Genomic DNA, 15,253 nt, shown 5'->3' on the forward strand with positions numbered 1-15,253 from the left:
TGGGTTTTGACATGACTCAACTCATATCGGTTTCAACCTGAAACCAGAACCTCCCCAGTGTTGCACATTGAGCAATTTATTTTGTCCTTTGCCCCCCCCCCCCAGCCCCCATATCTTGACCCTTTGTGCCTGCATGGTCATGCGTTTTCATAAGATAAAAAATTGAAAACTACATCTACAGCTTTTCATTAGTGGATGTCCATCCATGTCTCTTTTGTTACTAGTCTTATCCAAAATTGTAAGATGGCTAAGGATATTTACTTTAAAGAAATGTATCTGGCAATGAAAACATTTAAGGTTAATGTTTGTTGGCCTAGTTGTGATGTAAAGTTTCAGTGGCCACTTATGGAACACCTTTTCCAGGTTAACATCACTCCTTCAGCGAAGAAGGTTTAATTTATTTTAAAATGTTAAAATAATGACAAAAGAGACTAAAGTTAAGATGTAAATATTTAATTTTTCATTTAATTATTGATTTGTTAGTTTAGAAAGAAAAATAATTCAGGAAACGTAGATATTATTATAATAAATACTGATAGAGAATGAGTGTAAATTAAAATCGATTGAGAGCAAGATCCAGAATGGAAAATTCCAGGGTCCACTGCAGCAAGATCCAGAATGGAAAATTCCACAGTCCACTGCAGCAAGATCCAGAATGGAAAATTCCACAGTCCACTGCAGCAAGATCCAGAATAGAAAATTCCAGGGTCCACTGCACCAAGATCCAGAATGGAAAATTCCAGGGTCCACTGCAGCTAATTTAAGGTTATAGAATAACCAGATATGCATGGATGACTTATTTGAGTGTTGATAAAACTTGAATTGCAATAAATTAAGTGTCCAAGAAAAACATGATAATACATTGCAGACCACAAAGTTAGGTGCTTAAGGTGGCAAAACTGTTGAAGCAACTAAGATTATCTCATTTTTAAAGCACTATTAGTACACTATGTGCTGTTATATTTCTTTGTCCCTCTAAAATGTGGTGTGTTCCCCAAATCGGAGGATATTGGACATGGTGTCCCCTGTCTTTGGGACCCTGTGTGCATCACTGAAGCTGTTATCTTATAAAGGATTTTTTTCTGACCAAGATTTGGCATGTATTGATGTGTTGCAGTGGGCCAAGATTTGGCATGTATTGTGTATCACAGTTGGCCAAGTCTTGGTGTGTCACAATATGCCATGTTTTGGCATTATTGTGAGCTGCATGCCTTTTGAATGGATCCAAAATATATCCAGTTTAGGCTTGGATGATTTCATGATCATAATGATATAACATAGCTTCAATGCTAATAATGGTTTTCCCTGGGCAGGCAGACAAAAGGTGATCATTCACTACCTGTCTTTCATCAATATGTCAAGTGATGTAGATTGGTAAGATCTTCTCCATGCTCTCAGGCACTAGTTAAAGCATATGGAAATTATTAATGGACCCAACAGTGTCAATTTTATACAGTCTGAGCCAGAAGTAGTAATAACCCCTTAAGCCCTAGATCATGGATGAAATGAGTAATGGACACCACCCACAGTGTCAGTTTCATTTTTCTTAAAGCTGTAAATCCTTGCATTGTGGTTGAAATGAGTAATGGACACCAACCACAGTGTCAGTTTCATTTTTTTTAAAAGCTGTAAACCCTAGCATTGTGGTTGAAATGAGTAATACTCTCAGCATACTCTGTGCCCTCAAAAGATCACATATGCCTCTTAAAATATTTGGTTTATGAAATTATAGTGATCGCAGCAAGCCTCACATACAAACGCAACTTTTGATCTGAGACCTAATAAAAACCATTGGCTACCATGAACCTTCTTCCTTCCGAAGGTTTTATATTTGAGATCTAGCACTGCAGAGATAAGAATTAATTAGTGGCTGCCATTAATCCCTCTAAGTGTGCCTGTGGTAAATATTGGATGCTTATCCATTTCTTCCTATTAAATCTTTTTCTGACACTAATGTGATCAGGGAATGTATTCAGCAAAGAAACATTTAAGTAAATTATGTTTCTGTGAGATTATTTACCTAATCTCATTACTGTTAAACCCTTCAGTGCCACACTGGAAATGTGATCATCCTTATTGACACATCGCTCAGCTTAAACTGATAAACCTCTGGTTGATATTTAGTTATTTATCAGTGGTAAGGGAGGTAATGAACAAGACTTTCCTCCCTTTGACTTTATAGATTGAAAAGATTCAAGAGGAATCAGAGTTATCTTGATGTTAGGTATTCTCAAAGAAACATAGTTTTTTTTAAAATTACATCTCTGACTGTTCAGTTGGGAAACTGTTAGACATTCATTTTGGAGGGTAATATTCATGATGGGGAAAAAAGTAGGTCGTAATGAACCACTTTACAAACTCCATGGATTAAGTTAAGGTTTGCATTTGACTCAGTTTCTTTGACAATGATGTATGTACAGCCATAATTATTATGGTATATTCATATCAGGGAGCACTACTTGCTGGAGACAAAAGTAGAACACATTTAACTACTTTGCATGCTTGAGTAATTACATCAAGTGTTTGTACATAACTTGGTTTCTACATCATAAAATGGTTTATAGGCTGAATTGGACATTCTTCAGAACCCTTTTTTACCTAAAATATTTTAAGACATCCACTGCCTGAAAGATCTCATTTTTCTTTGAAATAGTTCTGGATCAGCAAGTCCAAGAAAAGAACTTCTTCACAACATAGACCCACTTTGTTACAAGTCAGGCAAACCTGCTTATAATGGGACATTTGACACAAGTGTTAGAGCTGCTCTTCGCATTGGAGACTGGAAAGTTATCACAGGGTACCCCGGTGAGTTATTGTTGTGCTGCTTGTTCATCCATCATCTGTGGTTTTCTTTGAGCAAGATAGCTTATAAAAAATATATTGAGCCAAATGAGATTGAATTTTATACAGTCAAATCAGTCTACAACAGCCACCCATGGGAAGAGATCAAACTGGCCTATGGCCTGAATAGGTTCTGAGGAATGTGACCTTAGTTATGATTTATTTACACATATTTGAATGTTTTGGGCTTGCACCTTTAGAACCAAAACCTTGTAAGCATAGCCTTGAGTTAGACAAATAAAATTTGATATACAAGTTTTTAATAAATGACCTTATTAGACAAGCCAGATATCAAGCTATTATGACAAATTTTTAGATTTACTTACAAATTTGGTTAACTTTTTAGGCTTAGAACTTTTTGCCATAAACCATGTAAACACTCGTGAGAGAAAAATGACAAGGTTGACAATATAAATTTTAAGTAGAACTATTTGTAATGATTTCCAGATGATCTGATTCAGCCCATTTGTTTATTTTTTGTGGAGACTTATAAACCTGTTGGCCTTTTATGTAACATCTGTGCAGATGAAATGACATTCGTAAAATTTTAAATTAGATTACAGATATTTTCTCTAAATCATGTAATAAAGTAATAGTAGACCGATGTTGAGATGTCTATTCAGTTTTATGAACCAGTCAACCTATCAGGTAATAAAGTAATAGTAGACCTATATTGAGATGTCTATTCAGTTTTATGAACCAGTCAACCTATTGGGTAATAAAGTAATAGTAGACCTATGTTGAGATGTCTATTCAGTTTTATGAACCAGTCAACCTATCAGGTAATAAAGTAATAATAGACCTACGTTGAGATGTCTATTCAGTGTTATGAACCAGTCAACCTATCAAGTAATAAAGTAATAATAGGCCTATGTTGAGATGTCTATCCAGTTTTATGAACTAGTCAACCTGTTGGGTAATAAAGTAATAATAGACCTACATTGAGATGTCTATTCAGAGTTCAACTTATGAACCAATCAACCTATCAGGTAATAAAGTAATAATAGGCCTATGTTGAGATGTCTATTCAGTGTTATGAACCAGTCAACCTATCAAGTAATAAAGTAATAATAGGCCTATGTTGAGATGTCTATTCAGTTTTATGAACTAGTCAACCTATTAGGTAATAAAGTAATAATAGACCTACGCTGAGATGTCTATTCAGAGTTCAACTTATGAACCAATCAACCTATCAGGTAATAAAGTAATAATAGACCTATGTTGAGATGTCTATTCAGTGTTATGAACCAGTCAACCTATCAGGTAATAAAGTAATAGTAGACCTATGTTGAGATGTCTATTCAGTGTTATGAACCAGTCAACCTATCAGGTAATAAAGTAATAATAGACCTACGTTGAGATGTCTATTCAGTGTTATGAACTAGTCAACCTATTAGGTAATAAAGTAATAATAGACCTACGTTGAGATGTCTGTTCAGTGTTCAACTTATGAACCAGTCAACCTATCAAGTAATAAAGTAATAATAGGCCTATGTTGAGATGTCTATTCAGTTTTATGAACCAGTCAACCTATCAGGTAATAAAGTAATAATAGGCCTATGTTGAGATGTCTATTCAGTGTTTTGAACCAGTCAACCTATCAGGTAATAAAGTAATAATAGGCCTATGTTGAGATGTCTATTCAGTGTTATGAACCAGTCAACCTAGCGGGTAATAAAGTAATAATAGGCCTATGTTGAGATGTCTATTCAGTGTTATGAACCAGTGAACCTATCGGGTAATAAAGTAATAATAGGCCTATGTTGAGATGTCTATTCAGTGTTATGAACCAGTGAACCTATCGGGTAATAAAGTAATAATAGGCCTATGTTGAGATGTCTATTCAGTGTTATGAACCAGTGAACCTATCGGGTAATAAAGTAATAATAGGCCTATGTTGAGATGTCTATTCAGTGTTATGAACCAGTGAACCTGTCGGGTAATAAAGTAATAATAGGCCTATGTTGAGATGTCTATTCAGTGTTATGAACCAGTGAACCTGTCGGGTAATAAAGTAATAATAGGCCTATGTTGAGATGTCTATTCAGTGTTATGAACCAGTGAACCTGTCGGGTAATAAAGTAATAATAGGCCTATGTTGAGATGTCTATTCAGTGTTATGAACCAGTGAACCTGTCGGGTAATAAAGTAATAATAGGCCTATGTTGAGATGTCTATTCAGTGTTATGAACCAGTGAACCTGTCGGGTAATAAAGTAATAATAGGCCTATGTTGAGATGTCTATTCAGTGTTATGAACCAGTGAACCTATCAGGTAATAAAGTAATAATAGGCCTATGTTGAGATGTCTATTCAGTGTTATGAACCAGTGAACCTATCAGGTAATAAAGTAATAATAGGCCTATGTTGAGATGTCTATTCAGTGTTATGAACCAGTGAACCTATCAGGTAATAAAGTAATAATAGGCCTATGTTGAGATGTCTATTCAGTGTTATGAACCAGTCAACCTATCAGGTAATAAAGTAATAATAGGCCTATGTTGAGATGTCTATTCAGTACTATGAACCAGTCAACCTGTCAGATTAATTGCTGATTATGAGGTTTACTGGTTCATAAAAGTACATATTGACCTCAACAAAGGCCTATAACTCTGTAATACTAGATAATCAAACAGAAAAGGGGAAGTTTTGCAAAGATAAGCTGATAGGACTTGTATATGTCATGTGGACTTTCTTGACCAAAAACAAACTGAATGCACAATTTAGTCAAGCCATTCAAGGTGGACAAATAACATTTATATGTATTTTTGTCGATGACTGGTTTAGATTTTCATGCCAAGTTTATTCATTTATTTTGCAAAACAAAACTCTTGAGGGTTGAAAAACTTTTGGTTCCTATTCCGAAATATTGCAGAAATATCAAACTTGTCCTAACTTTAGTAATGATAAAACTTTTGTTTGCTATTTAAATTGACTTGTTCATATATAATGAAAGGGGACTAATATCCAACCTTAAAAATATGTGATTTTATGTCATACCTAACAAAAAAACATGGACAATTGGTACATCATTTTTATAAGAAATTGAAATGGCCAGTCCTGCAAACTCCAGTACATTACCAGTACATACCTGATGTATTGTTGGTACATGTCCAGTATACTGATATATTGTTGGTGCCAACAGTCCTGTATTCACTGGATTCACATCAACACTTGACCATACTGGACATGAACTGGTATCATACTGGAAACAAACTGGCAACATAAGGGGCATGAATTGGAGAACTTCATGTATATCTTGGACATGTAGGCATATTTCCACTACATTCCAGACCTTCCAGCCTTTACAATTTACCTGTAAGTCGGATTGAAATGACCATTAAATTAAGGACTTAGAATTGTAGCAACAACAAAAATATGAAAATATGATCATTTTGGTCAAATCTGGATATTGGCTTGTTCAGGTTTCATATTAGATTCAGTGGAATTGGTCAGGGAACCAGGCTTACTTTATAGGAGTACATTGGATGCTTAAAATTCCCATGTTTTTCATTAAGAATGCCTCTGCATGATCAGGCTGCTGCTTTTAGCATTTTCCAAGAAATGGCATCAAGCAAATTAAAACATACAGAAGGTGAAAGGGTAATCAGCCTCTCAAACAGTTTATCATCACAGAAGTATAAGTGGGATATTCAGATTCTACAAGAGAGGAAACAATTACATTATTAGACGTAATGTTGTGTTGATTTCAGTACATATGTGACTCGTTGTGAGAAAGATGAATATCTGCTCACCACATCAGATACTTAAAAAAACAATGATTATATCAAGTTGAGAGATCTAGCAAGAAGCCAGTGAGGTCTGTGGAGTTTGGAACTGCTGTTTATAGTACTGTACTGGAGTCAAAGTATACTTTACAAAAGCTTTAGCATAACATAATGTTTGCTTTCACAGATCATAATTTTAGGCATAGAACTGCACTGTGTATTAACCTCCTTTTTATTAAATCTCTGTGTATTTTTGATAGCTAGGGCAGCAACAAAGCATGAGGACTGGGTGTATCCTAGCTAGAACAGGTTGCCATTTAGACAGAAAAACCTGTAGTGCCCTGATTTTATTAAAGCTCTGGAGATTTAATATGGCTGGGGTAGCACCAAAGCTTTATGTCTGAGTGCACTACAGGGAGGGCAGGATGCCATTTGGGCAGGAAATGGGCATGTGCTTCTTTCATGTAAGATGGCTAGGGCAGTACAGAAGCTTAAGGGCAGGATGCCATTTGGGCAGGAAATGGGCAAGTGCTTCTTACATGTAAGATAGCTAGGGCAGTACAGAAGCTTAAGGGCAGGAAATGGGCACGTGCTTCTTACATGTAAGATAGCTAGGGCAGTACAGCAGCTTAAGGGCAGGTTGCCACTCAAGCAGGAAAAGTGCAATGCCCTCCTTAAATAGGTTTAGGACAATGTAGTTTAGCATAGCAGACATTTTTTATACTTTATGTAATGAGATTTCTTTCATTATTACATAGGTAATGGAAGCTGGATCCCTCCACCAAATACTGATACAACCCTCGTGCATGATGAAGTCAAATGTTCAACCCATGAGGACATGACAAAGAATGTATGGTTATTTAATATTGCCAAGGATCCCTATGAACATGTTGATCTCTCGAATGCATACCCCAGCAAAGTCAAGGACATGCTTGACAGACTTGAATACTATCAATCTACAGCTGTTCCATGTCGGTATCCTCCCGATGATCCCAGAGCAAATCCTGCACTGCATGGTGGTTTCTGGGGTCCATGGGAATAATGAATTTTTAGGGTCCTGATTTCTTTTATGTACAACTGTTTAACTTAAAGGGAGTTGGGGATAGATGGGGAAGAGGTGTTCTTATTTATTTGGAGGTAGCTACACTGTTGGTATTTTCTGGTCAATGTTTTCTGTTGAATTTGTTTAATATGAATCCTTGAGATGACAATATTTTGTATCATATACTGTGAACCCTCCACAGTTTACATCAGGTGTTGAGAATACTCAGGAGTGATATAATCATAGATCTGTCTTTCAATGAGGTTACTGTATTACTTTGTGGCCAGCTTGAAAATATTATCATTGTCCCTTCTGAACGGATTTTCCGATTTACATAGATTTTCCGATTTTACATATATTTTCCGATTTACATAGATTTTCAGATTTACATTGATTTTTTCACTGAAATACTTCTGATGATTTTCAGTTGCTTGTCAGTGAAAATGATGCCAATCGTGTCTCGTTATCACAGTAGCTGTCTTGAATAGCTTGGTATGGTTATCTCTAATTAATGGATGGAAACGTTGAGATTGGGGACTTCATGCAGATTGACCTCTTTGGTGGCCTAGTGGTTAGAGCATCCGCCTCGGATGCGGTAGGTCGTATTCCAATCGAGTCATACCAAAGACTTATAAAAATGGTATTTACAGCTGTCTCGCTTGGCTCTCAGCATTAAGAGGTTGGTGTTAAGACTGATCAGCCTGGTGTCAGGATAATGTGACTAGGTGGGACATCCTGCGGCATGATGCCCCAGTGCTAGACATCACTATAAACTGCCACACTGCATACATCGCAGCAGTATGACTGCAAAATTGTTAAAGTTACGTTAAAAATCCAAAACATTCACACACACACTCATTCAGATACTTCTTGCAGTATGTAATTGGCCATAATTAAAAATTGTCCCAATCAAATTTTGAAAGTGGTCATCTTGAAAATCATGTTTCATCTGCTCTATTTAGCTGATGGTTGTATTCACATAGATTTTCCAGTTAGACATTTTGAAATGAAATATTACCTACAATTATGCTGGTCTGTATTTACATAGATTTTCCAGTTATTTAAGAGTTTAACATTGTTTTTTCTGAGTTTATCATGGTATAAACTTAGAAAACAATCTTAAACTCATAATTGAAATTTCAATTATTCGTTGTTATTTTGTTTGCATCATTAAAAAACTGAAATCTTAATTGTGCGTAGTAATTCATGTTTGGGGTTTTCTGTTACGTAGGTATTTACAGCACTTGGGGATTTGTCCTACTTGATGGTAGTAAGGTCATCATAATACCAGACCTTCAACCAATGGAAGCCAAATTTATTCAATTAATTTTTTTTAATTGTTAGAATGTTCTTTTCCTTTAATGCTTACTGTCTGCCTTCACTGGCAGTGTTTATCTTATGCAATACACGTGAATCTATTTATAGAAGTGGGTATTCTTAAATAAGTAGTTCTCCTTACAGTTCATACAGAAATAAATGCAATTCATTTTGATCACGTGGTAACACTCTGACTAATGGAAATGTTACTTTCCTTTACCACTACTGGTATTGCAATTATAGACATTTTGATATGAAATATTACCTACAATTATGCTGATCGGATCTTGAACAAGGTTGGCATGGTACTGCCTTGAAAATGATGTTATTGCAACTCCACTTGAATGAATATTTTATCAACTTACAATACATTAATTGCAGATATGTAGTTGGTTCCTGATGAAAATTGTGCAAATTTGACTTTTATCATGGCCACAATGATTGAAAATCTTGTTATTGTTTCTTAATCTAAAGGGCTTGTCATATTGTGGAAGATTCACTGCTGGACTTGCACAACATGAGGTTCGTCCAAATTAAACCTGATAATCTGACCTCCAGCACATGCACCAACTGACCAGACATATTTATTATATTTCAGCAAAAAGTTCTTAGCACCTGTTCAACATTCATTTTGATTAAAGGTCATGGTGTGTGTTTTTATTTATAATAGCTTGTGTGCATGATGACACAATAAGTTTTGTAAAACATGATTGATGGATTTAAGTGAAGATTACCTTGAATGAGTGACAGTACAGAGGTCATAACTTGAACTTTTAAACTAAAATTGATTACAGAAGTTAAAGCAGATATTAATTATTTATATTTTTTTTAAACTTGGCATATGGGGATGTTTTGACAATGTCTCATTGATTTTTTTTTTAAACTTGGCATATGGGGATATCTTGAGAATGTCTCATTGACTTTTATTAAAACTTGGCATATGGGGATGTCTTGACAGTGTCTCATTGATTTTTTTAAAAACTTGGCATATGGGGATGTCTTGACAGTGTTTAATTGATTTTTTTTAAAACTTGGCACATGGGGATGTCTTGACAATGTTTCATTTATCTATGAAGTTCAAATTCAAAGTGACTTAGAACATTTACTGCACATATGATCATATCAGGTCAGACCTGTTTTTACAATTGATTCAATATGTACAAGGTTCTGAAAAGTATCTCATATGCTTGGATTATTAGCAGTTTAAAAGAACAAAATGAGGGAAGAAATGGATTTATTGCAAGTTTGTAAAATGTCTTTCTGGACAGTAGAATGTCAGTCCCTTTCTATATGAACATTGAAAGTGAATAGGGATGTAAATAATTATAATAATGAGCTTCTTCTAACTGTTGTTCTTAGAAATATTGAATAATATTTTTAATAAATGTGCATTAGGCCATTATTGCACACTGGAAACATGCTCATTTGATACCTCTGCAGTTTTATGTTCAATCCTGGTATCAGGAATGCAAGGATTTGTGGTTTCCCATCCAAGGTTGGTGGTTTCTTCAGGATGATTTATGTATACCATCTCAAAATCTTCCTTACACCAGCACCCAAGATGTAGAGTGTATTGTGTATTGCCAGTTAGTTAGATCTAATTGCACAGTTCACATAAATAACTCAAGTATATTAACTCATAACTGCAATACATTAGAGAGAAAACATTTCGATTTAATTGGGCAAGATTTATGTATATGAGGAGTACATCAGATAGGATTTGTGCTTTGCATGTTCAAGTCTATATATAATTTCTGTTTTTATAGTAGATTATAAACATAATTTTACATTTATGTTCATTTTCCATGGAATTTGTGGAAGAATTTCATGCACAAAATTAATGTGAATCAAACAATATTTGCATGCATACAGATTTTGTAAGAATACCAATTTTTACCAAAATGTTTTTTTTGCTAAAGTTAGGGTCTTTCATCAGAACGCAGCAGCCCTGATGTAATTGCCGTTTCTATTGGTCATCAGTCAGTCATTTGGTCCCTCTGCTCACACTTATAGCCATCAAAGACTGCTCCGGTGGCCAAGTAGCTAGAGCAACCACCTCAGATGCAGGAGGTTGCAGGTTCAAACTCTGGTCAAGTCATACCAAAGACTTATAAAAATGGTACCAGCAGTTACCTCGCTTGGCACTCGGCATTAAGAGGTTAGTGTTGGAACTTGTTGGCCTGGTTTCAGGATAATGTGACTGGGTGGGACTTGATGCTACATGTCTGCGGCATGATGCCCCAGTGCTAGACATTGCTATAAACTGTCACACTGCAGACAAGATGATTGGATATTTGGTAGGTGAATTGCCCATTACACATTGATTGTCAAGCTTTCAACTTTTCAGGTCCAGTTTCATGAAATTTTTGCCCTTTTCCCATAAATTTAAAATCTCCACTGCAGTGTAACTCAGAACCATTTGATATATTCTGTTGCTATTTGGTGTGTACATTGTACATGGTCAGAGTAGGATGTGGCTTGAGCTAGTTTAAGCCTAACCTGCATACTATCACACAAGATGAAAGTTTGTGGAAGCCAATAAAGCATTTGCCATTACGTGGTGGGCTGCCCTAATAATTACCTTTAATATTCTAGCTACTGACTCCTATGTGTATGCATTTCTAGCAGTGTTCATAAGCTTTTAAAGTGCCAGAGACGCCGAGTCCAACAACAGTGAATACATGGACTTTATAATGCCAACGAGTTCAAAGCGGTGTGCAGAACATCGTCATCCACATCAGAGAAAGAAGGTGAGGTCAGATCGACTACAGCATACTTCTTGTAAAATGTTAGATCTGTGAAAATGGCATCAGAATGGTTTGTATACCAGTGCGATCGCAAAGAATGCTGGTAGTTGACTCTCAGAAAATGGTTTTGGTATTGCTTGGGTCATTGATCATGGCAGATGGACTCTGCAATTTCCTTGGTATAATTTCTGACATGGGGAGAAGATGGAAAGAAGGACCAACTTCCTTGTCGATAAAATCAACTGAGGCCTTGACCTTGTATGCTTGTATATAAGAGGGACGTAGCAAATATTCAAGTACAGCAACACCTCACAATTTCTTTATACTCGGTAGGAACTACCATAGCTTTATCCCCACACTCAGAGTATGGGTTGTCCTGGCGGCTGGGAGCAAAATCAATATGCAGATGAATGATTTCCGGAGGCATAGAAAAGGCATGGCTATCATCTCTAAGACTGACACAGTACTGTCCAAGAGGGTAAGCCATGAGTAAATGGCTAGCCATATCTACAAGATGTATCATCAAATTGGTATGAACAACTTGTCGAAATCAAACTCAACCAGTACGGACATTGAATGTACAGATGGCTGGTAATGTTAGGCAGATCCCTCTGATCTGTCACTAACATCCCTGACAATGTTACAAGGCTCAACTCGACAAGACCTAGGATGATAAAATTTGAATGCTGTATGGTCATTAAACAGTATGGATCAAAAGCTTGACAGCTGGATAGTCGGCAGACAATGTGGCATCAAAACTGAGATGTGGCTAGACAACATAGCTCATGCATGTAATTTAAGAACCCCATGCACCCAGACATACAGGCCCGAAAGTCATGCTCGGACATTCAGTCTGCCTAGAAATGGGTAGAAACTCCCCCCCCCCAAGTGTCAAAATTCTTGACTAAACAGAAGATGGAAGGCGGGGAAAAAATTGGCCAGAACTAATGAACTCTGTTGCTTGTTCCAAATGATGTACCTGTAAACAGAGATGGCATAGATAGTAGTGGAGAAGACATCCAAATGATGTACCTGTAAACAGAGATGGCATAGATAGTAGTGGAAAAGACGTCCAAATGATGTACCTGTAAACAAAGATAGCATAGATAGTAGTGGAGAAGACAACAGCTTCCTACATTTCCCCAGTTATAATGGTAGTAGTAAGTAATATTCACTGTCTTCTTTGGTGGAGGGGTTCAAAAGGCACCACCAACCAGGCTGGCCAAAGACTCAATGTAAAGTGAATGATCAAAACATTAGTACTCTCAATCTCCCCCTGTTTAGTGTAGTTTTTCTTGGTACTGTGCCGCGTATTCTCTGACCAACTGGTCTTCATACAAGTAGCCAATGATGAATTTTGGAATGTAGCACACTTTGTCATCATTGTTAATTCTGAAATCACCACTAGAAAAGAAAGAACAAATGAATATTTAACTATGTTAATAATGCCAGAGACACCCACTATGCCAGGGATGATATGTAAATAGGCAGTGTGCAAGAACAAACATTTCAGCATGTTCCGTTATAATGTAGTTATGTAGAACCACGTGCCCAGAAAATGTAAAAACTAAGTCCATGTAGGTTAAAAAAATTAACATTATTATGGTCTGCATAAAAAAAATAATGTATACCACCTGTAGAATAATCCTTCATACATTCAAAAAAAACAAAAAATCCTCCATGGATTTGATGAAATGTAGCACAAATTTCCAAAGGATTTCTGGAGGTAACATGAATGATTTTGTCAGTTTTCTGTGGCAAAGGAGATAATGGACAAGAGTTATTGCCCTTTAACAACATAGAAAAGATGATTTTTTGTCTGTGGGAGGGCTTTTTTTGGGGGGAGGCAGTGGGGATTGTATCCCTCATATTAGTATGATCAGAGAATGTATTCGAAGGAGAAATATAATCAGATGCATATTCATATACTATGGGTGAATCACATTACACGTACTGGCATATCTGATTGCTTTATATTTATACAAGTCATGTTATTAAATATATATATATATATATATATATATATATATATATATATATATATATATATATATATATAGTGACATAGACTGAGATGGAGAAAGCCAGATAGATATAATATAGAAAAATGGAAACAATAAATCATTTTTCTAAACATTTCAGCTTCGTCATAAGTTATAAATCATTTACATTGCGATTATATATACATTACTATCAAAGAGGTCTGAACAAAACAGAATGTGGTATGGTACCTATCAAAAACAATGTGGTATGGTACCTATCAAAAACAGGATGTTGGTATGGTGCTCAAAAACATGATGTTGGTATGCTGCCAATCAAAAACAGAAATGTGGTATGGTACCTATCAAAAACAGGATGTTGGTATGGTACTGTACTTATCAAAATCAAAGATGCTGCTATGGTCCTATCAAAAACAGGGTGTTGGTGTGATACCTATCAAAAACAGAATGTGGTATGGTACCTATCAAAAACGGTGTTGGTATGGTACCTATCAAAAACAGGATGTTGGTATGATACCTATCAAAAACAGGATGTTGGTATGATACCTATCAAAAACAGGATGTGGTATGATACCTATCAAAAACAGGACGTGGTATGATACCTATCAAAACAGGACGTGGTATGATACCTATCAAAAACAGGATGTGGTATGATACCTATCAAAAACAGGATGTTGGTATGATACCTATCAAAACAGGATGTTGGTATGATACCTATCAAAACAGGATGTTGGTATGATACCTATCAAAAACAGGATGTTGGTATGATACCTATCAAAAACAGGATGTTGGTATGATACCTATCAAAACAGGATGTTAGTATGATACCTATCAAAACAGGATGTTAGTATGATACTTATCAAAAACAGTACGTGGTATGATACCTATCAAAACAGGATGTTGGTATGATACCTATCAAAACAGGACGTGTTATGATACCTATCAAAACAGGACGTGGTATGATACCTATCAAAACAGGATGTTGGTATGATACCTATCAAAACAGGACGTGGTATGATACCTATCAAAACAGGACGTGGTATGATACCTATCAAAAACAGGACGTGGTATGATACCTATCAAAAACAGGACGTGGTATGATACCTATCAAAAACAGGATGTTGGTATGATACCTATCAAAAACAGGATGTTGGTATGATACCTATCAAAAACAGGATGTTGGTATGATACCTATCAAAACAGGATGTTGGTATGATACCTATCAAAAACAGGATGTTGGTATGATACCTATCAAAAACAGGATGTTGGTATGATACCTATCAAAACAGGATGTTAGTATGATACCTATCAAAACAGGATGTTAGTATGATACTTATCAAAAACAGGACGTGGTATGATACCTATCAAAACAGGATGTTGGTATGATACCTATCAAAACAGGATGTTGGTATGATACCTATCAAAAACAGGATGTTGGTATGATACCTATCAAAAACAGGATGTTGGTATGATACCTATCAAAACAGGATGTTGGTATGATACCTATCAAAACAGGATGTTAGTATGATACTTATCAAAAACAGGACGTGGTATGATACCTATCAAAACAGGATGTTGG

The 15,253-nt window shown here is 35.9% G+C and overlaps 1 protein-coding gene and 1 long non-coding RNA gene across 3 annotated transcripts in view; one reads left to right on the top strand and one right to left on the bottom strand.

Moving 5' to 3' along the window:
* Positions 1-8,778, top strand: part of LOC149778377 (arylsulfatase J-like) — a 60,169-nt gene extending 51,391 nt beyond the window's left edge. Inside the window, exons 7-8 of one of the 2 annotated variants that reach the window (XM_089939201.1) lie at positions 2,654-2,805; positions 7,327-8,778. In XM_089939201.1, coding sequence (XP_089795327.1) covers positions 2,654-2,805; positions 7,327-7,610 — 436 coding nt within the window. In that variant the 3' untranslated portion in view covers positions 7,611-8,778. The remainder of the gene's footprint in view (positions 1-2,653; positions 2,806-7,326) is intronic. The other variant, XM_089939200.1, reaches the window with a different exon arrangement.
* On the bottom strand, positions 438-6,054 carry LOC149778378 (uncharacterized). The gene is made up of 2 exons (XR_016415496.1): positions 5,932-6,054; positions 438-755 (listed from the first exon to the last, which is right to left on the bottom strand). It is a non-coding gene; the product is annotated as an uncharacterized LOC149778378 (long non-coding RNA).
* Positions 8,779-15,253: the final 6,475 nt, after the last annotated feature.

This window comes from Sinohyriopsis cumingii, chromosome 17 (genome assembly GCF_028554795.1).
Source record: "Sinohyriopsis cumingii isolate HCF-2022 chromosome 17, ASM2855479v2, whole genome shotgun sequence".
NCBI lineage: Eukaryota > Metazoa > Mollusca > Bivalvia > Unionida > Unionidae > Sinohyriopsis > Sinohyriopsis cumingii.